This window comes from Fukomys damarensis, unplaced genomic scaffold (genome assembly GCF_012274545.1).
Source record: "Fukomys damarensis isolate Sample0158 unplaced genomic scaffold, DMR_v1.0_HiC HiC_scaffold_34, whole genome shotgun sequence".
Taxonomy (NCBI): Eukaryota; Metazoa; Chordata; class Mammalia; order Rodentia; family Bathyergidae; genus Fukomys; species Fukomys damarensis.
Genome location: NW_022900946.1, coordinates 9,812,356 through 9,834,211, shown reverse-complemented (window position 1 = coordinate 9,834,211; position 21,856 = coordinate 9,812,356). Strand labels below are relative to the sequence as shown.

Sequence of the window (21,856 nt, the reverse complement as noted above, 5' to 3'; positions counted from 1 at the left end):
AAAAAAAAAAAAAAAAAAAAAAAAAAAAAAATGGCAAGAAGTTACACGCGGTGTAAGGGCTAAAAGAAAAGACAAACGTTTCTGGGCTTCTCTGGTGGGAAGCATAGGACCAAACAAATGGTAGGCAACTCTTTTGTTCTCCTAAGTATAGCGGGTTGACGGGCAAGAGAACTTGCACCGTGCCCCCAGCGTGACTCAGTCTGTATGTAGCACGACTGTGCGCAAGGGGACGGAACCAGTCTTCCCTGCGCTGAGCTGGACCCAGTCCTGTCAAAGCTGCGAGCTATAAAGAAGATGCAATCAAAGCTAGATTCAGGAAGGCAAGAAAATGAATTGAGGGAGGGTGATGTTTTATAACCAGCTGAAGAGGGAGGACGTTCAGGGACACAAACAAAAGTGGCCCACTTCTATAAGCTTCATTTAATTTATATTTAGCCTTCCCCTTCTCAGTAATTGAATGCATTATTTATTTTGGCCAGCCACTGCTGCATGTGGCTTTCAGAACAACAATAATAAGCTTTTAAGGTTTAGGGCCACAGCATTTAGAGGCTTGGGTAAGGTCATCTGATAAATTTTTAAATATGGAGTGGACTCTGCATTCCCGCTCTCCAGCAGTAGCTTAAAGCAAGGGGCACATGGGTGAGAGCCCGGAGTCCTAACACTGTGCAGATGGACACAGTCTCTCGGTGTGGAGCACCGGCAGCATGGGAGAAAATGCTTCACACTGTCCTCGAACACGTCTTGGAACGGCAGATCTTGGATGACGAAGATTTATTTAGATGAGAAATTTTGGTTTTCTTTTCTTTCTTTATTTTTTTTGATAGCATGAAGCCTGGTAGGGACTTTAGCCATAAATTTGTTGGAGATCTACAATAGTCAAAGTTCTAGTTCTGGCTTTACAAAGTTGGAGAAGAAATTTTCAGACCACCACCCTGATCTCTGCAGCTCCTGATCTGTGGCTCATGAGGCAAGTGAAACAAAACTCGGGAGTCCTTCTTGTATCTACTATTGTTGAACTTCCTAAGAAGGAAGCAATTTGTAAGAAGATTTAAACTTTCTAACATCCAAGGGAGTACCTTCTAATTTTCATTTGGCACATCATCAGATTTTTGGTGGTGGCTCCTAGTTTTTGTCTTATTTTGTTCCTTGCCAACCCATCATCCTCAGCACAGCAAGGAGAAAGTTCCACATTTATCAACACACAATGAGCACAGGTGCCTGTCCAAGACAAGAAGCGAACAAACTGACAGTAAGAAAATGCCAACTTGGGGCAGATGTGATAATGACAATGAGGATGCCATGAAGTGGCCACCTCACCCACAGTGGTCTCCAAAGGGTGGTGGCTTGGGCTGAGGATGCAACTCAGTAGCAGAGCACTTGCCTAGCACGCCCAAGGCCCTGAGTTCCATCCCTAGCATCACAAACAAAAACAACAAATAGACAAACAATGCAAAATCCAAGAGCTGCAGCTTAACTCTCATCACTTGCCTTATAAAAATATTAATAATTTAACAGCAAATAACTGAAGGAAAGAGCATTCTAGAGAGAAGAAACATTAACTATGAAGGTTCTGGCTTGGGAAGCAGTTTAGTATGTTCAAACGACAGAAAAAACCCTTTCTGGCTAAAGTTTATTTATTTATTTATTTATTTATTCATTTTTTGGTACCAGGGATTGAACTCTGGTCCTTGTGCTTGCGAGGCAGGCCACTGAACTGCTGAGCTAAACCCCTGGCCCTTAAAGTTTATTTTGTGATGAAGACAGAAGACACTGGATCACGTGGGACTCAGGGACAAGATGTCTAATTCCCAAAGCTCTAGGAAGCTCCTAATGACCCCAGGGGTTAAGAGCAAAACCAGCGTGAAGAGATTCCCACAGAGCAGCCATGCCTGAAGACTCCGACAAAGGCTGGACCCTTGATTCAGCTCCCCAGGAGAATCAAGGTACAGATGGCCACCAGGCCCACCATGCCATGGGTGAAAAGAACAGCGGAGAGTGACTACTCTCCAACAGGCCCAGAAGACTCACGTAAGCCAAAGTCAGCAAATGGTAAAGCACCAGGCCCAGCCTATTCCATGAGGCTGGGTTGGGGACCACCACTGAGGACACCCATCCACCTCACTGTAAGCTACAGAAATCTCTCGGTTGTCGCTTACACTTCCAGCTGATTGCACAGCTGCTATCTAATGTTTGCTGTGGTGAAAGGCATGGCCACTCACTTGCCAGCAGATCTTCTCCAGACCAGCCTCCTGTCTACTCCCTGCCTCAGTTTCCTTATCTGGGCAAAGGGCACCAACCTCAGAACCAGCCTCAAGTGTTTGTTGGGAGGATGAAGCAAGACAATGTGTGGGGAAGGCTTGCCACACAACCACTGCAACCTAAATATCGTGCCAGGATCTCCTTTAACCTCTGTGGTGTGCCCTGCTGGATAGACACCTCGATGGCACCCTGCAGGGCTCTCCCTGAAGCCCTAGACACCCCACAGAGGGAGGTGACCAAGGCGTCCTGTAGCTAACACCTGGGACTCTTACCTGAGGGCATTCTCTGGGCTAAGGGGTAGGGCAGGGCAAAGTATCAAAAAAGTACAGGACGCTCATGTCTTACAAGCACTGCCCAGCGATGACAGATGGGAGAAGAGGTAAAGAACGGCCTTCCTGTCCCCTCAGATGAGGTCACACTGAGGTGGGTTCGCTATCACCTGTCGGGTGCCCACAGCACACACCCTGTGGCTTCTTTACATTCTCCCTCACACCTTCCCAGCTCTCTTCTGATGCTCCCTGAGGCTGCATCTCAGCTGAGTCAATCCACACCCGCTCTCAGGGGTGCCTCCTGTGCCTATGACAGGGTTCCTTCCACACAGCCAGATTCCACTGGGGTGTCTCCAAGGTTTCACGCACACAAACACCACCAAAAAGACCAACAGCCCCTACTGTGGCTGAGCAGCCCTAATTCACCTCATATTCAGCTGCCTGTGGCTAGCACCTCCAGGCTGCCTGACCCAACCTCAGATGGGCTTGCGCAGGGACTTACAGGAAGGTCCCTGTGCTTTGTAACCCATCTCTGTCTGCCTTTGTACACATAAGGGTTAGTGGTGTGCTTCCAAGAGAGAAAGAATGGAAGGACCCACAGGGGTTGCTGCAAAGAGCTCGAGCCTGGCTGACTCTGAGGACCCAGGCACATGCTATCAAGAGGCAGGGCTATAATGCTTATATGATGCTTAGGTCCCACTGTCATCACTGCAGCATGATTTCAGTTTAAAGACGCGGACACACACTGCTGTGATCCAATTCTGAGGAGTACGCTCAAGAGGCTAAACTCTCTTTTCAAACTCACGAGCATAATGTAACTAAGGAAAAAAGGGACTAAGCCTCCCAGTTATAGGCATAGCATATTAGACATACAAGTCTGTTATGATATCAGAGGAAATCCTTTTAAGATTATAATAGTGTATTAGAGAAAGTTAGAGGTGATTCAGCTGGCACAGAAAAACGCAAATCCATTTCTTGATCACCTTCTTAAAACACATACAGATAGAATGAATATCTTTTATCTGAAATGTCTGGGGCCAGAAGCATTGCAGAAAGATTTTTTGGAGACTGGAACATTTGCACACATGTAAGCTATCTTGAGGATGGGACCCAAATCTAAACACAAAATTCATTTGTGTCTCATATGCACTTTTATACATGTAGCCTACAGGTAATCTAACACATGAAACAGCTTCATATGGTGGAATTTTCCATTTGTGGCACCTTGTTTGCACTGAAAAAGTTTTAGATGTTGGGAATATTTTGTATTTTTGCATTAGAGATACTCAACTTGTATTAAAATTCAGCTTCTTTTGATCATTTCTTTTGGAAACAAGAAAACTGACCATCGATAGCAGAGGAAATTCATCTGAAAAGTCAATACTAAACCACCCTTACGACAACACACTTGTCCGAAAACCAAATAGCGCACGGGAGCTCACATCTCTAGAACATACCCGGACAAATGCAGCCGTCTTTCTGGAATGATTTCCTTTCATTACTTTCCTTGTTTCCATTGCCAGTCGGTTCACACTCTGCATTTGTTACAAAATAAAATGGAAAAGGTAATGAACGATGGTCGAACTATGTTAACGCCTTCCTTAGAAATTAGGACCTTAAACACACACATGCATGCACACACACGCACACACAACATCAAAGCAAATGGGACCGACACTGGTCAGCCTGAACTCTGAAATACCAAAGAGGTCCACAGGGGGAGAACAAGAGGCACTCCCTAAATCAGTCACCCCCACCAGTCAGCACTGCAGTTGAACATATGCTGGTTTAATGAACAGTCAGGGTTCACTTTTCTACTTCCAGATATCCCTTGTTCTAAGCTCAAGATCTCAAAGATCTCAAAACAAAGCTTCCAATCGAAGAGCACAGCATACAATTTAGCTGTGCAATACTAATGAGAACAGCAATAACAGGGGTCACATCATTCGGCTGGAACATACTCATCAACTTGTTTGACCCATATCCCCATGGGCTGGGTCCAGTTACTTATCCCTGTTTTGTAGGTAAAATCTCTACATCTAGATCTTAAGTGTGCTGAGGAACCTGCTAGAAGTAAAAATATATCTATGTAAAAAGACTGGTCTCAATTAAATAGATATGAAGCAATTAAAGAGACCAAGGGAAGCTTTCCACAGAGTGAAGTTGGGATGTATGGTTCCTAAACTGTGCGAACTTACTGGGGCACCACATTTTACACAGAAATAGACCGTGGGGTCCTGCAGATCGCTGCTGTGAGGCATCTCATGACTCAACACTGGACTGCATTCCATCCCTTGCAGCCGGTCATATATTTGAAAAACTGTTTAACAGCTACTATGACAAAAAGCAAGGACTGGGCAAAAGTGAATGAGGAAAAGCAGATCAACGAGAACAGAAAAGTGAAGAGTAACAATGTCTAATCTGATTCCAAGGTTGGAGAATTGTGCGCTGCCCCATTAAGGACTTAAGTAGGAATAATTACTTCATTAATACATAATTTTGGTTAGGAGTGAAATAAAAATATTATTTTTCTTTCCATTTATGTAATTACTTTTTTCAAATGGCTGCCAGATTGTTAGGCCATAAATACTAAAACTGCCTAAACTTAACGTCATAATAAACAGAACTGCTACTATTTCTTTTGACCTAGAGGACATTGAGTTACTGAGAGATGTCATTAACCCAGCAAGCTGGGAACCTCTGGCAAGGCAACAAGGAACTCCAGGCTACTACTTCTATAACAAAGCAGTGTAAATCACTTAACTCTTCGCTGTTGACAAGCAGAAATAACAATACGCAAATTCTGGAGAAGAGGTCAATAAAACCATGCAAAGATAAGCAAAGGCATAGATTTTATTAACTTTGGAGACACCACATTTCTGGCCCAGAAGACCAGTAGGAGCATGGAGCCAGAAGAATCCCTGATAAAAAAGAATGTATGGCATACAGATAACTGATACATACTTACTATTACTTTACTATTATGGACAAATGAATGAAAATCCTTACATGAATCAACTGCACAAGAACAGGCTCCAGATTGCAAAACATCGACCTGGACTCGACATAAAAACTGAGCTGTTGTTCAAAATCATGGCCAAAGGAAACCTCGGATCAAAAAGAAAGTCGCTATAAGAGACAATATTGTCTTTAGACGGAATACCTGCAAAATACACTAGCATATTCTAACTGGAAAGACTTTATGTTAGCTGGATATGCGGGTGCCTGCCTATAATTTCACCACTCAGGAGGCTGAAGCAGGAGGACTGCCACTGAGTTTGAGGCCAGCCCGCGCTACGTAGTGAGACCTTATCTCAGCTGCCCCCACCCAAACCCCAAAAGGCCTTGTGCTACTTCACCTGGTATACAACTGAAATACAGCAACTGCCATCTCAGCGTTATGACACGGGCCTTGAATGGGAATGCAAAATGCCAAAGGAATCTTAAAATATGAATAGGATTTTCCAGGCTCAGAGGAAAACCATGAAAAGGGAAATCATGGAATTCTTTTTTGGGTCAGCAGCAGCTTTTTCACAGAATATGAATTTGGTTCCTAGGAACTATTTGTCAGAGGGGTTTCCCTAACAAGGGCCACAATTTTCTGCTTCCTCATGGAGATTGGACCTCAGCAGCTCGCAAGTGGCTGCTGGAGCCACAGAAGGAAGTTCCACCACAAAACCTCTCCCCTTCTCCAATTTCTGTAAGTTTAGGAACAGCTGATTAGTAGGAAAAACTTAACTGCTGCATCAATCATTTTTTGCCCAGAAGTTTAACCTTGCTATTTCTATTATAGCTATCGGTTTTCACATCTTATTTCCTCATATTCTTTTCCTTTATAATTCAGTGACTTTCACATAAAGCCCTAAAACGATGAACACCACCTACTCTGTATACTGTTTAAAGTATGGACAAAAGAGAGTCACTTGGCAAAAATTCATGGTAATTTCCCATGTGGGAATTAAAAGGCTAATTCTGAATTTTATCCAAATTGATATTTGACCCAAAGAATCAGGTGGAGAGTTAAATCAGTGTTTGTTGCTGAACAAGTCACGCTTTCAGGTTTTTATTTGTTGTTTGTTACCAGAGAATTGAACCTAGGGCCTTGTGCATGTTAGGCAAGTAATGTCAATGAACTACATCCCCAGCCTTCCAAGGTTATTTCTGAAATGATGTCATTTTTATCTCAGTCTGGTTGGTGCTGATATTCCTATTAAAATATAAGATGCCAAGCTAAGAGTGACGGCATGAAGTTGTAGTCCCTGTTATTTGCAAGGCAGAAAGAAGGCTGAGGCAGAGGATCACTTCAGCCCAGGAGGGTGAGGCCAGCCTGGTCAACGGAGTTGAGACCGTCTCAAACAAAACAAAACTAAATAAAAATACCCCAAAACTGGTAGCAACGGATGTTTTAGCTTTGAGCACCAAGAATTAAGGCGAGGGTTGTTCAGGCTGGGATGGTTTACTGGGGGAATGTTTCTAAAGAAGGTTGCAATAATCCATTCCATGCTTTTTCATTTTTACTTTTGTGTTGAAACAGGGTCAGGCTGTCACTGAATTGCCCAGGGTGTGCCAGAACTTGTAATCCTCGCATCTCAGCCTGCTACAGTACGGGGATTGCAGGCATGAACCCCCCCCGCCCCGCCCCGTGGCTATGTTTGTCCTTTTGCAAAGCGTCTCTGGACTCTTTCTGGTAAGAGGGAGAGTCCCGCATCCTCCTCCCCTCCAGTGCTGGCCCTGTGACTTGCTTTGCCTAACAGAATGCAGGAGCAGGCAGCCGAGGTTCACTGTGTAACTTCTGGCTTTGGCTTTCCGAGGCCCTGCAGCCTCCACCTGCGTCCCCAGGAAGCCAGCACCATGTGGGACAGCTTGGCTGGGACTCCAAGTGATGAGAGTGGTGGACAGGAAGGGGCTTCACGGAGGAAACCCGAGCCGCTTGTGGCCAACACCACGTCTGGGAATCAGAGCGAGGCTGTCCTAGAGCCTCTGGCCCGATCTCACCACAGGAGTCCACACCTCCTTGAGCAGCTTGATTATTGCCCAGCCAGCCCACAGAACTAATAAGTCATTTAAAGCTACCTTATCTAGAGGTGAGCTGTTCCACAGCAGGGAGTAACGTGGATGGAGCTAGACTTAGACAGCTGGCATTTTACTGCCCAGTTACTTTTTAAAAAATTTTAAGATAAGAGTCTCAACCCAGGCTGATTTCAAACTATAATCCTTCTCCCTCTGCCTCCCAGAGTGCAGGATCATGGGCACACACCACCGCACCCAGCTGCCAGCACATTTTTTTGCCAGCCTCTGGCAGCAGCTTCAGGGAACTACGTCTCTCCACGCTCGGGCCTCATGATTTAGATCACCCAGGTGTGCAGAGGTCTCCGGGCCTGGCCAGCCACTGTCTGGGCCATGACCCGAGTTAATCCAAAGAGATCCCTCCCAGGACTTCTGCAGGCGCCCTGCTGATGGGCTGCTGGGCTTGGGAACAAGTCCGTCCAAGAGGGAAACCAGCAGAGCAGAGCAGGAGCCATCAGCGGACACAGGCATCGTGGGGCCCTGGGGTGCAGCTGTCCCTTTGGAGGTTCCATCCATGGATTTCTGTCACATGAGCAAATGAACCCCTTCCAACTCTTTTTATTTTCCCTAAAGTCAGTTTGTTTTGGCTCACTTTGTCCCCACAGGAGAACTGGCTAATGTAGTACATTTGCTAATTTCACCTTATCTCAGAAAATGAAGAGCACCAGGGAACATAACGTTAACTGCTTTCACCAGAATGGGGATAAACAATTACATCACATTTCCAAATGCACTGAAATGTCTACCCCCAAACTTACCATTTTAATAAATCCATTAATCAGATGAGCCAGTGTTCTTTTCTCATCCTCGAGAGTGAGTGCACTGAGATCAATAATTGTACATAATTAACATTGAGGTAACAAGTGAAAGCTTCTGAAGACAAAAACACGCAAGAGGGGAGCATTTTAACAAGTAATATTATTCATTTTTCTAGACCTCAAAAACTTCCAAAAGGCTGTGCATTTTCCCTCGGATAAAACGTAATTTAAATGTACTTCTTCTCTTTCTGAAGATATATTTACTAACAGAAAAAGAGAAGGCAACTTCTCCTTTGGAATTTGGGCAGCAAGTTCTAAATTTTGTAATTTAGAGAAATTTCAACACTGTATTATGAAAAATCCGGTCCACCCATCAAAGAGCCTTTCCAGTGAACACCCCCACCCCCACCATCGAGATCCGACCATTAGTACCTCACACTTGTGTTTCACCACACAACTATCCACTCCCCTCTCCACCCATCAGTCCATCTTATTTTTGGTTACATCTTAACAGCTGCTTCTAATTAACAGAAAATGTAACACAAATATAAATAAAATTATCAAGTCTTTACAGTTTAAAAAATATATATATAGGAAGGCCTATAAACAATTCTCCAATTTTATTTTTTAAAAATGTTAAGAGCTCAGGCTGGACGTGTGGTAGTAGCAGAGCACTCTCTTAGCATGCACAAGGTTGGGAGTTCCAACCCCAGCACAGGGCTGGCGGTGTAGCTCAGTGGCACCACACATGCCTGGCAAGCTCTAGGTCCTGAATTTGATCCCTTGTATGGGGGGAGAGGGGGACAAGACACAACCATTCCAGCACAGCAAAACAAAATGAAACAAATAATTTATGAACCCAGAGAAAACAGGAATGAAAGTTTCTGTTTGATTTTAGGAGACAGTAAGTTTTGGCAGAGTGCATGGTTCCCACAGTTCTTTGGGATAACACTGAGTCCTTCACAGCCATGTGGATGCAAGTGAGATGTGAGCCCTCCAAGTATTGTTCCTTTGAGAAAGCTGCTGTCCTCCAAGGAAACTGTCCATGCCATAGACTTGGGCAAGGGAGGCCAGCTACCATCAGGAATACAAAGATGGCATCGCCTGGGGCTAAGAGCAACAAGATGGAGGGCACCTGGTCCCCGGATGATGTGCCAAAGAAAAGCTACCTCCTGCGTGCTAAAAACAGTATCTTATAAATACAAGTGCCTTTCTGGGTATTTCTCCAGCCTTAATGTTTATTTTTGTCCAAAACGTTCTATTGGGTGTATTTTTTTATTTAAATGAATATGATATTCTCGTTATTTTGATTTTTATAACTACTCATGAATTTGAAAACAGAATCATGAAAGATTCTAAAATCAAGAAACTAAGAATATAATGCATCTTGATGGTAAGTTCCAGAACAGTTTTCTCAATTCTTGTAACATTTTTCATTAAATCAAGCGGCTGTGCTTACAAATTCTTTGGTGACTAAAATTTCAGCCACAAATATGCAGAAACTGTCATAAGCACAGCCAGATGGAAACGTGTAAAAAAACCTGAATAGTGGTAATTCAGCCTTTGACTGAAAAGTGAAGACTGTAGATAGATCTGAGCCTCAAATATACTGAGCAAATAAAGTCCTTCATGTAAGAAATGTAAGCAATTCCATCTGAATTTTAAATAATAGGCTAATATAAAATGAAAAGGCTTTATTAGTGGACCAGTGTTCTTATGCTATCTACTCTCAGAAATCTCCAGGACACATGGAACTTGAGTTTGCTTAAATGAAACCAGCACCCGCCCCCACTCCCCTGCAAAGAAATCCCTTTGTACAAACATCTGCTACCTCATTTCCTTAAGGTTCCCTCAGCCTGCTCTCCTGGACCAGAATGTCCTTGTTAGCAAGAATCTTAATAGGCCCAATAAAGCTACTCCCAGGAGCAGTTTACAGTAGTCACTCCCTAATGTGCAATTAGGCGGTACTTAAACATGCAAACCACACTGCATTTCAGCTTTAAGGGTGGCTTACTTCACGGAGTCATGCATGGTCTTGCAAATGTGCAAAAGGGCGTTCAGAATCACGGGGTCCTTGGTGGGCTCTTGCTGATGCCTAGAAGACATAAAAAGATAGAAGTAAAAGGTCCAGGCACGGAGAGGAATGAAAGACGGGATTATTCTCACCTCCTTCATGGATCCGAGATGCCCCAAATTATCTGGGTAGCCTCTCACAAGGCCCAGTTTGCAGTAAGTGGCAATGTTCTAGCTGTCCTCTTAATTCTTTAAATGACAAGTCTGCTCTTTTATTCATATGCTGTAACTTCTCTTAACACCAAAATCATGGAAAAGCTGCTACATTTCCTAAGCCAGGCAAAGGGTAAATGTGTCTTACACTGCTTTCTACCCCTCTGAAGCTTCTTCCAACTTGCTTGTAATGTGTTAAGTGCCACAAAATTAGTAACTTGGATTCTTTTTTTTTTTTTCTTTTTTTGGTACCGGGCATTGAACTCTGGTCCTTGTGCTTGTAAAGCAGGCAGTGGAACCACTGAGCTAAATCCCCGGCCCTGTGTAACTTGGATTCTTAATAATACAAATTGTCAAACTCTTATAAATAAATCTTTATGCAAGTCAGTGTATTTTTTCAGGCATTTTAATGATAAATTAGTCTTTAAGAAATTAATCTTTTAGAAAGGTAACAAGAAAAGCTTACAATATATCTGAGCAACAAATTTGATTTTTCCAATTTCAATTGTATCTATATTTAATATTTAAAGCAACTTTTAATTTTAATGTAACCGTGTTCTAAAAAATAATACATGAAATCATAGACTAAATAATCTAGCTATATATTGCCTAATACATTAAAAATCAATACAGTATGTAACTTTTAAGGTTACTTGCATTATTTTTTGTTATCCTACACGTATTACTACCTGAATTTATTATTTATGTTTTCTTTTGGTCTTTCTTTCTTAGAAGGCATTTTTTTTTCTCACGAGATACGGTCTTGCTATCTTGCCCAGACTGGCTTCAAACTCCTAGGCTCAAATGATCCTCCTGCCTCAGCTTCCTGAGTAGCTTGGACTATAGGTATGCGTCATTATATCCAGCAAGGGCAGGAGTTTTGATTATTTGTGGTATTTAACAGGCTCTCCATAAGTATTTAACAGGAATGTTGCACACAGCATTATGTAAAATTTAATGGGTATGTTGTACTGTGAATAAATAAGATTTTTTTTTTTTAGGTTTTTTGAGACAGGGTCTTGCTACGCAGTTTAGGCTGGCCTTGAACTCAAGGTGATCCTCCCGCCTCAGACTCCCAAGTGCTGGGATTACAGGCCTGTGCCACCACACCTGGTGAATAAATAAGATCTTAACCATACATAATACTTTTTTTTTTTTTGGTACCGGGGATTGAACTCAGGTCCCTGTGCTTGCAAGGCAGGCAGGCAGCAGAACCACTGAGCTAAATCACTGCCTACCCGCCCGCTTTTAAAGACAGGGTCTCACTATACAATGTAGGCTGGACTCAAACAAGTGGCCTACAAGTGGCCTACCCCAGCCTCCCCAGTACTGGGATTACAGCTTACACCACTACAACCAACTCATAATGTTCTACTTTTAAAACTTAGTATCTTTGATTAAAAAATAATTAAAAGTTAAAATGAAAACCTTTCCAGCACATACCACTTAAAAATTATTTCATGTACCACTTCTACAGAGCAATTCTGGGAAACACTGATTCAATAAAATGAAAGGAACTGAAATTGAAAACTGATCACAAATTAGTCAGCTACTACTAATTTAAATACCAAAGATGAAAACCTTCCTAGTGGTCATGCCTTCATAAGTACACTTTATTTTTATCCTTAAAGTTATTGTTCCCCATGCAGTTCATCCAAGCCTCCTCTTCCAAAAAGGATACCGCCAGCCAGACTCACGTTATTTCTTGTCAGTTTGCCTTCATAACCACTAATTAACAAACTTTTATCATGACGCCTCTTTTGAACGTGGTTCTCCTTCAAGGTATGAGGTTGGTACACATCACCCGGCCTCAATTTGCATGACCTAAAATCAGCACATTTCACAGGGGCCCTGGAGGTGAAGGCTTCCAGTGAAACTGAATCACACTCACTTGATAAAGGCTTCCATGATGTATTTGCAAACTTCCACTCGCACACTCTCTTTCTGGAACATATCCAGAAATGGCAGAAATTTTTCCTAAAAAATAAAGTATGAAGAAATCATGTATGGGTCACTTTTCCTTTAAGGGTCAAACAAATGGAAGAGGTGGTCAGAATTTCCCTGCAAGATTGTGTTGGAGTTTTAAAAAAACTATTGCATACTGAGTATCCCTAGTTAAAAAATATGAAATCTAGGGCCGGGGATTTAGCTCAGTGGCACCGTGACTGCCTCGCAAGGGCAAGGCTCTGAGTTCTATCCCCAGTACCAAAAACCCAAAAGTGAATCTAAAATGCTCCAAATCCAAAATATTTTGAATGTTAAGAAGTTGCCACAAATGAGAAACCCGAAACCATGGAATTTTGTCTCATGCACAAAATTACTGAAGTTATTATATAAAAGTATCTTTGGGCTATGTGCATTTGGTATATATGATATGCAAATGAAGTCTGTGTTCAGACTTGGATCCCCTCTTTTAAGACTTGGAATAATTACTTGTATGTGTAATTATTCCAAAATCCAAAATCAAATACTTTTGGTCCTACGCATTTCAGATAGGGAATATTCAACCTGTACCATTAAAATAACTTATGAGTGCCCCAGAGATTGGTGCTGGGACCTAGTTCACATTTTGGCGAACCAAATTTTGGGCAACCTTTAGACGGCCATAAGCTCTCTCAGGTAGTAACTGGCAGGCGAACTTCCATCTTTTCTGAATGGATGGACAAGCAGACCTTGCAATCCCATGAGTACATACAAATGGAACCCAGAAGAAGGAAGCTAAGAGAAGGGACAGGAGATGCTACCATATAGTCACTTAGATTCCTGCTTGCCTATGGCCCTGCAGCAAACGCAAAAGCATGTTGCAGGGGATTTTAAATTTAAGGGAAATGTAGTAAATCTTAACTCCATCAGACACTGAGACAACTACTAGTTCAATGCATTTCATAGTTTTGACAATAAAGTGCATGAAAAAAAAGCAAGTACGCAAGTTAAATATCCCTAATCTGAAAACATGGGATCTGAAATATGGACTTTGCGCTAGGAATGCTCAAGAGACAGTCTATGCAAATATTCCCAAATCTGGAAAAACTCAGGAATCTGAAACACTTCTGGACTTGAGCATTTTGGATAAAGGATGCTCAGACTTTGTCATGTGAAAATCAATACGGAAAAGGAAATGAGGAGGTTGACGGTGCTCAGCTTAATCACAAGGTTGGAAATGTTCTGTCTTGCCCAGCAGGTACACACATCTGGTTGCCGAGTAATCAACAAGAAAGAAATAATACTGTATTTTTTAATCTACTACTACACCTCCCTGAACATGCCCAATCTCAGAAGCTAAGTGGGAATGAGTGAGGGAAACAATACTTTTCTTCCAGTTTATGTGTGGTATTTTTCCAAATGCTGCTTAAGTTGTAGGATATAACTACTTGTTAATATGGTTAAACCTAAGTGTTTTATGGAAGGAACTGTTGAGTATTTTTCCTGGCCTGGATGCCTTTAAAACAGGATACAAATTTCCAATGATAACTAAGAAATGTTACTTACCACTGAAAAAAGAACTGAGAAGTCATGGAAGTGGGCAATAACTTTCTTAATTATTGACTGAAGCTGTAAGACAACAAAAAACATTTAATAAAACTTGGTTATTATTTTTTAAAATCTGTAATTACAATAGGCTACATCAAACTGCACAAGAATGAGGAATCAGGGAGTGAGGGTGGGGTCAGGCCTGTCTCGGTCTGAGTTTGCCCTTCTTACTCTGTATATCCTACTTTACAGTCTTGGGGGAACAACTCCGCCTCCTCAGCTGTGAAACAGAACACAGCAATGCCTGTGAGGATTCCAAAGGATGTTCGAGTGCTTAGCGCACGGCCAGCCCAGGAAACCTCTCCAGTAACCTGAGCTGTTGAGTTATTCAAGAGGTAGGCAAACATTTACTGTAAAGGGCCTATAGGCCATTACAACTACTCATCACTGATAAATGTAGCATGGAAATAGCCATGGCCAATGAACAAATGGGTAACTGTGTGCTAATAAAACTTTATTCACAAAAGCAGGTGATGATGGGTCATATTTGAAGATCCCTATTCTGCCCATTATGGCCCTGTGTTTCTTCACTTCTTCAGTAGAAAGGAACTGGATGGAGTTTGCCAATGGAGTGAAATGGACACCTGTAGATGGGGACACAGGTGTGAGATTTGCTTCAGAAATGCCCACGTGCTAATGTCTGCTCCCTCCACCTGAGGTGCACACAGTCCTGATCAGAAGGGTTTGGGCTGTGACAACCAAGGAGGTGCTGCGTCTAAGGAAAATTAACTCCCTGTCACTAAGTGCTAACTAGAAAATTCACTGATGAATATTTTGTTTATATTAAAAAACTGCTGAATGAATACTTGCAAAGGAAATCTCTCTCATTTTAAAAGTACAGAATATGAAGATTTATGAGCCTGCACCATAATTAAATAGATTGCTAAGTTACTCCGGCAAAAGCCTAAAATATGACTCAAAACTTCTAACGAATCTTGGTGTGGTTGGCACATGCCCTGCAGTCCCAGCTACTTGGGAGGCTGAGGTGGGAAGGATCACTTGAGCCCAGGAGTTTGAGACCAGCCAGGGCAATATAGTAAGATCCTGTTTCAAAATTAAAAAAAGAAAGAAAGAAAGAAAGAAAAGAATGAATAAGAAAAAACACCCCAAATTTCATGACAAGCAATATTCCAAGGAGCAGAGCATTATGATACCAGAATATTGTTGGGTTAAAAATTTCTGAAACACAAAGCAATAAACCCCTTTAAGCTAAAAACTTAAGATATGTAAGTTGAGTTACACATAAACTATGACTTAAAGGTTTTCTCCTTTCACATTTCATTATAAAAATGCTCGAAGAAAACTAAAGAATTAGACAAAGTCCATTTCGTTACCACTTATATTCTGCAAAAGCTAACCTTTTTTTACCTTTGCTGTGTCTCCTTCTCTACCCATCCTTCTAATAGGAGAATTTGTAAACACACAGTCCACACACATTTTTTTAACTTTTTATTTTGAAATAACTTTGCAAAAATGATGAAAGAACTATACAAACAATTCCAATATAGTCTTTACTCAAATTCACCAACTGTTAATATTTTTGCCAAATACACGCATTATGGCTTAGACACACTTCCAGCAAGGCCCATGTGTCACTGGGTTGGACTCATGTAGGTTTCTGCAGGTTGTTATGATTTCTGTCTAGATGTCCCCCCAAAGCCTCATGTGGTCATAAGTCAGACTTTTCAGAGATGGCTGGATCCAGAGTGCGTGATGCTGGGATTGATTCATGGTACAAAGCTAAGATTAAGGGTGCCCTACCTGGATGTGAGTGCGACTGCCCTTGCAGGCTAGATAGAATATAAGGGACGGAAATAGGGGTGGTGTTGCTTGCTGCTTCACTACTTTGACACTTGCTGCCTTCTGCCTGCCATGAACTGTTTCTCCTCTGTGATGCCCCTTTGCCATGTCACCTCTCTCGGAGCCTGCCAACTATGAACTGAAACCTACACAAACTGAGCTACAATAAATGCTTCCTCCTTCAACTTTGGGAATATCAAAGAGAAAAATAACTAAAACACAGGTGTAGCCACAAAGGAGACTGTGGGATCCCAGTCTGTTCTTTTTTTTTTTTCTTCCTGGCTCATGATGCAAGCAGCTTTACTCTGCCATGTGCTCACACCAAGATGTGCTACCTAGTCATAGCTCAAAGCAATGGTGCCAAAAGATCATGGACTGGAACTGCCAAAATAAACCTTTCCTCTTTGTAAGCTGATTGTCTCAAGTAGGTCATGAAAGTGACCAAACACTGACTAACATGGCACCTTATCATTCTCTCTGGGTAAGACACATTCTTTCTTCCTGACCCACGTGACAGTAGACTGCATGAATTGTAGCCCTTGTCCCTTAGCACTTCTTTTCCTAAGTATAATCACACTCTGACATTTCCATTCTGCTGTTATCAAATGCAGGAATGTCAACCCTGATATAATGAAAACACTTCAATCTATCATCTGTGGCTCAATCGTGTTAGCTGTCTCAGTAAGTCCTTCAGAGCATCATTATTCCTCTCTTCTGTGTAGGGCCCGGTCTGAGATCCTCTGTTACATTTCCTTTTCATGTCTCTAGTCGATGTTAATTTAGATCAGTTACCTGATTTGTCTTTGTCACTGATGGCAAAGATATTTTTGAAGAGTTACAGAACACTCCTCGAAGAGGGCATGTCTTACATTCCACCACGTCAGATTCAGCTGATGCATTCTCACTGAAATACTACATAGGCAATGCTGTGCCTTTTCCAAGGTACCACATCTGCAGGCCCATGATGGCCATTTGCTCCTCACTGGTGATGTGCATTAGCTGGTCAAGGACTATTGCACAGTCAGTTTTTTTTCTCCCTTGCAATGAATACACCCCCTGCTGGAAATCCCAATGAGACATGCAAATCCCCCGCTCCCCGTCAAACTCTGCCCCCAGGTTCAGCTGGTACCATTCAGTCTAGACTGAAGGTGGATGATTTTCTTCACTGTGATGGCTGCAAATGGTGGTTTCCCAATTCTACCATTTCTTTTATTTTTCTCACTTGCTGCCCCTTGCTCACCTCTCCCCTCATGTATCTTTCTATTCATCCTAAGGATGGACTCCTGGATTCTTATCTCACTAGGTGGCTTGCAATGGCTAATAGCTAACTAACCCTTCTGATGTTCACACTGGGACTCTGGAGACCCCATTTAAGCTGTTACTGTGCCCTTTCCATATGTCTCCCTCAGTTTTGGATACTTCCTGATTTTATGGCACACATAAAAGATGCTCCAGGCTCATCTTTTTTTGTTTCCTTTTTTTTTTCCCCAGTAGTGGAGACTGAACTCAGTACTCCATACTGAGCTACATGCTTGGTAAGCCCCAGGTCTGTGGTAAAACAGTTCTCCACCGATCCCTAAAGTTTGGCTTTTTTGCATGCGGTCCTCTCTTCAACCCAAGGGCACACATTACCAAGTGGATGGCTGTCCTGCAAGTGGGTAGACCTCAGGGCTTTGTGGGGCTTTTTCATTATTTTTAACAATCTATTATTCTCAAAATGGCATATAGGAGCACAAAGTCTAGTACAACATATGTAAGCCCAAACAGAATTGTGCATACGAATATTCAATGAATCAGGATGCATTAAAAATGCCATAGTAATAAAGTGATAATTTACTGGGCCTTGCAAGGATAAACAGGAAATCCTCACCCAATCATAATGGTTTTATATCCCAGGGAGGTGAACTGAGAAATAACTTTCTCTGCTATGTCTGGCAAACTTGAGAAATAACTTTTTCTTCTATGTCTGGCTTTTCCTTGCATCTCTCCTCTGCAAAATTTTCACTCACTCACTTTAGCAGAATAAATGCTTTGTGACTCTTCTCTTTCCAATCTGTAGCATAATTATATGTAGACAGTTATCTGCCAATATATGGTATTTTGACACAGTACAACTTTGATTTTCTGACTAAATTTGTGATATCGTTCAGTATTTTACCTCATATTCATTTACTAATACAAATTTTCCACACCCAGGGCATCATTTGTAAGTTGCTTTTAGATATTAGATATGACAGGATTATAGTAACTAATCCCCTCTTTTAGGATGGACTGCTTTAAAAACACTACACTATTTGAAGTTTCCAATTAACTGGGTCTCTAAGAGTTAAAGTCTCACTATATTTTCCTGAACAAAAATTCTAATGTGCAGCAGTTTTCGCGTGAAGTCCCGACAATCGAGGAAGGTCCAATCAGCTCCTCTGCTGCTGTACCCATTCAGCAATGGTGACATACAAGACACCAGCCCCTGAGAATGACCCTGCACTATTTTCATCACACAAGAATATGCAGCCAGTGGCTGTCCATAGGGTGTAATGATGAACCATTTTAATGAGCAAATGGTGAAACATTCTTAAGTTAAAAAATTCAACACCTCTAAAGAATATGTAACTAATTTGCTTATACTGTACTAAGTATAACTCAAAAATTAATGTCACTGGAATACTACGCTTTTTATTAAAAACAAAACAAAACAACTTCACATCACGTCAAGAGTTATTTCACAGTAAGTAATCCTGAGCTGGATTCTACGGTGGAGTGGAAACCCCGCCACAAAGGATTGAGACAACTGACAAAGTGAGGGTGTAGACAATGGAGTGCTTAGCACCAAGAGATCAATGTTCGAGTGCCCGAAGTTGGTAAGGGAAGTATGGCTCCATGGAATATCCTTTAGAAATACGAAGTGAATTCCTTAGAAGCAAAAGTATGGCATGATATATGCAACTTACCCCCACACGATTTAGGGAAAAATGTACCTACATAAGTCTTAGTCAATTTTTTGTCACTAAGACTCAGTACCTGCCGGGGATGTAGCTCTGTGGTTCTGCAACCTACCTTGTAAGCGCAAGGTCCTGAGTTCAATTCCCGGTACCCCAAAAAAAAAAGACACAATACCTGACACCCACAACTTAAAGGAGAATTTCTGGCTCACATTTTTAGATAGTTGGCTGGCTCCGAGGCAGGGTGTAAGGGTCAGGAACAGGAAAGGTGTCCACCTCAAAAGAGTCAGGAAGCAAAGCATAAAGGAAGGAGGGGAGGAAAAAGACAAGGAAGGAGACAGACCTTCCAGGCCTCATCCCCAGGGACCCGACTCTTCTGACCAGACCCTGCCTCTTCACAGCACATCTAGCTATAAACTCACCAGGGGAGCAATCCCCCAGTAGGTACAGCGCCCCCATGACTCACCGCCTCCCAAAAGGCCACCTGCGAGCACGTGAGGCTTTGGGAGAAATCTAGATACAAACCATAGCACACATACTTACCAACAATGATAAAACAAATTTGGCAAGATGTTAACAATCACTGCATCTGGATAAAGGATAATGGCTCTCTGAGCTGTTCTTTTAACTTTCCAGTAAGAGTAAGTTTATCTCCACATAACTATATAGGAGCACAGGCATCTTGTTTGATAATGAAGGTGAGGATGTCTGTTGAGCACTTGTCACATGTCGACGAAGTGTCAGCGTATCCCATGTCACACCTCGCTTGATCCTACATCTCAGAGGACTGAACTCTTACTCTCCCCGTCTGACATGTGAGGGTGAACAATCAGAGCACGCCACTGGGATGTGACAGAGCCGGGATTCAAACACAGGACGACCTGACTTTCTCCCCAATCCATGAAAAACGGCTATTTAATTCAACAGAACAAAATTTCTAACAACGAGGATGTGAGAAATGCTAATCTGTTACCTGAGGGTAGGAATCCTCGAATGCGCGATCTGGAGTCATGTGCTTGATGACATCGGCCAAAACAGTATTCACCTCTCGTTTCTAAGTGGGGAAAATAAATCTGTGTCAGACAATGAACAGAAATCACTATTTTCCCGGGGGAAAGGGCTAACATATTCAAAATTTATCACATACATAGTGGCAAGTATTCTGCTGTAAATAATACAAAGGGAAACATCCCACCGTCACCTGGTCTTGCACCACAGCCCTAGAGATGGCCATGCCTGCTCCAAGTCAGACTGAACTCTGTTCTCAAAGGGCCTAGGGCTTTTCATTGTCCCTGCTTCCCCTGGGTGGTGGAACATCAGCCTCGCTATCTCCTGCCTGCTTCTGTGGATAGCAGTGAGGGATTGTGGGACCAGCACAGACTCATTTTCCATACAAAGAGTGGGATGAATTAACTCTTCATCTATTATCTAGGGTCAGCTATCCACAGCCCAAACACAGACTGTCATTACATGGTCAGCAAGCTGAGAAGGATTTTTACATTCAGACCAGAAAGAGGGCATTATTTCATGACAGTGAAAATTGAGAGGCAAGTTTCATGTGAACAAATAAAGTTTAATAAAATCTGCACATGCTTACACATGTATTACATGCTATAACAAAATACCATGATCTGGGTAGCCTGTAAATAATAGAAATTGATTTCTCACAATTCTGGAGTCTTGGATGTCCCAGACCAAGTCCTTGGCAGACTCTGCATGTGGTGGGCGCCCCTCATAGCAAGCATCATCTTACTATGTCCTCACATGGTGGGAGGGAACAATGAGTTCCTCCAGGCGTTTATTACCTGGGCGCTAATCCTACTCATGAGGGTGCCACCCTCATGACCTAACCATCTCTCAAAGGCTCCACCTCTTATTTTTTCAACTATGCAGGCATCCCGGGATGGTTAACAGCAGAGAGTTGGCACGAACCAGGCCAAGTGCGCCAGGCAGCTCTTGGCTGCTGTTCTGCCAGCACCATGACACCTGGCTAGGTCCAGGGCAACCAAGAGAAGATGCCTGCAGCTTCACCTCTTAATACCATTAGGTTTCAACAGGTGAATCTGGGGGAAAGGGTAGACAGAAACATTCAGACCACACGATACTGCACAGTAAATCAATTTTTTAAAGTTGACTAAACAAATACTCTCATGATAGGATCTGAACCCATTTCTACCTGCTGCTAACATATCTGCTCTTTGAGAAGCCCAATATTCCTCAAAAGATGGACCTTGTTTATGCCTAGGGAAAGAAGTATCTTTTCTTAGGAAAAAGAAATCACATGCAAGTTAAAGACATTTGGAAAAGTTGCTTACAGGGCTCCCATGAAAATCTGCCAGTCATTTCAGCAGATAAGCAAGCATCTAAGAGGTTCTACAATGAAAATGCTGCTTAACGTTGTAGAATGCAGCACTACGCAAATTTGCATGTAAGCCCAGAAGACTCCTGTTATAGTACACAATTAACATTCCATCTCATTTTATTTTTTATCTCATTTTAATGAATGCAATTTGTACAAATTACAAGAACAATTACCACTGAAAGTGCCTGCGTTCCTAGATTCATCTGCTATCCTAAACATGAAAAAATAAAACATACCGTGAAATGCCTGCAGGTGTATTCAACCCACACTTCAGCACAATTAATGTAGTCCTACAAAGAAAAAGAAAAATTGCTTATGGCAAAATTTACCACACATAAATCCCTTCAGGGGCTCTGACCAAAAAAAATAAACAAAATAAATAACAGAGACTTTTTCTGGCCTGCTGATACATTTTACTGTGACAAGCAAATTACAGAAAAACAAGTTGACTGCAATTAATTAGACTTCCATTCCAGACTTGCTCCTTGGGCCAAGATCGGGGAGCTGTGCTACTCAGAGCACTGGAAGAATCAAAGGGCAGCATTTTCTAGAGGATGGGGCCTTGCCACACCTCAACACTGGCTGAAGACACAAGCTCCACTCAAAATGTAAGTTTTGCATGTTTGGCAAAAAAAAAAAAAAAAC

At 42.2% G+C, this 21,856-nt stretch overlaps 1 protein-coding gene across 1 annotated transcript in view; it reads right to left on the bottom strand.

The window, feature by feature from the left end:
- The window catches only part of Vps35l (VPS35 endosomal protein sorting factor like), a 115,449-nt gene that overhangs the window by 36,753 nt on the left and 56,840 nt on the right, over nucleotides 1-21,856 (bottom strand). The window contains exons 18-25 of the mRNA XM_010610078.3: nucleotides 21,448-21,501; nucleotides 19,823-19,903; nucleotides 14,069-14,131; nucleotides 12,471-12,556; nucleotides 10,368-10,448; nucleotides 8,354-8,417; nucleotides 5,538-5,636; nucleotides 3,986-4,063 (exon numbers count right to left, since the gene is read on the bottom strand). Of these exons, the coding sequence (XP_010608380.1) occupies nucleotides 3,986-4,063; nucleotides 5,538-5,636; nucleotides 8,354-8,417; nucleotides 10,368-10,448; nucleotides 12,471-12,556; nucleotides 14,069-14,131; nucleotides 19,823-19,903; nucleotides 21,448-21,501 (606 nt within the window). The remainder of the gene's footprint in view (nucleotides 1-3,985; nucleotides 4,064-5,537; nucleotides 5,637-8,353; nucleotides 8,418-10,367; nucleotides 10,449-12,470; nucleotides 12,557-14,068; nucleotides 14,132-19,822; nucleotides 19,904-21,447; nucleotides 21,502-21,856) is intronic.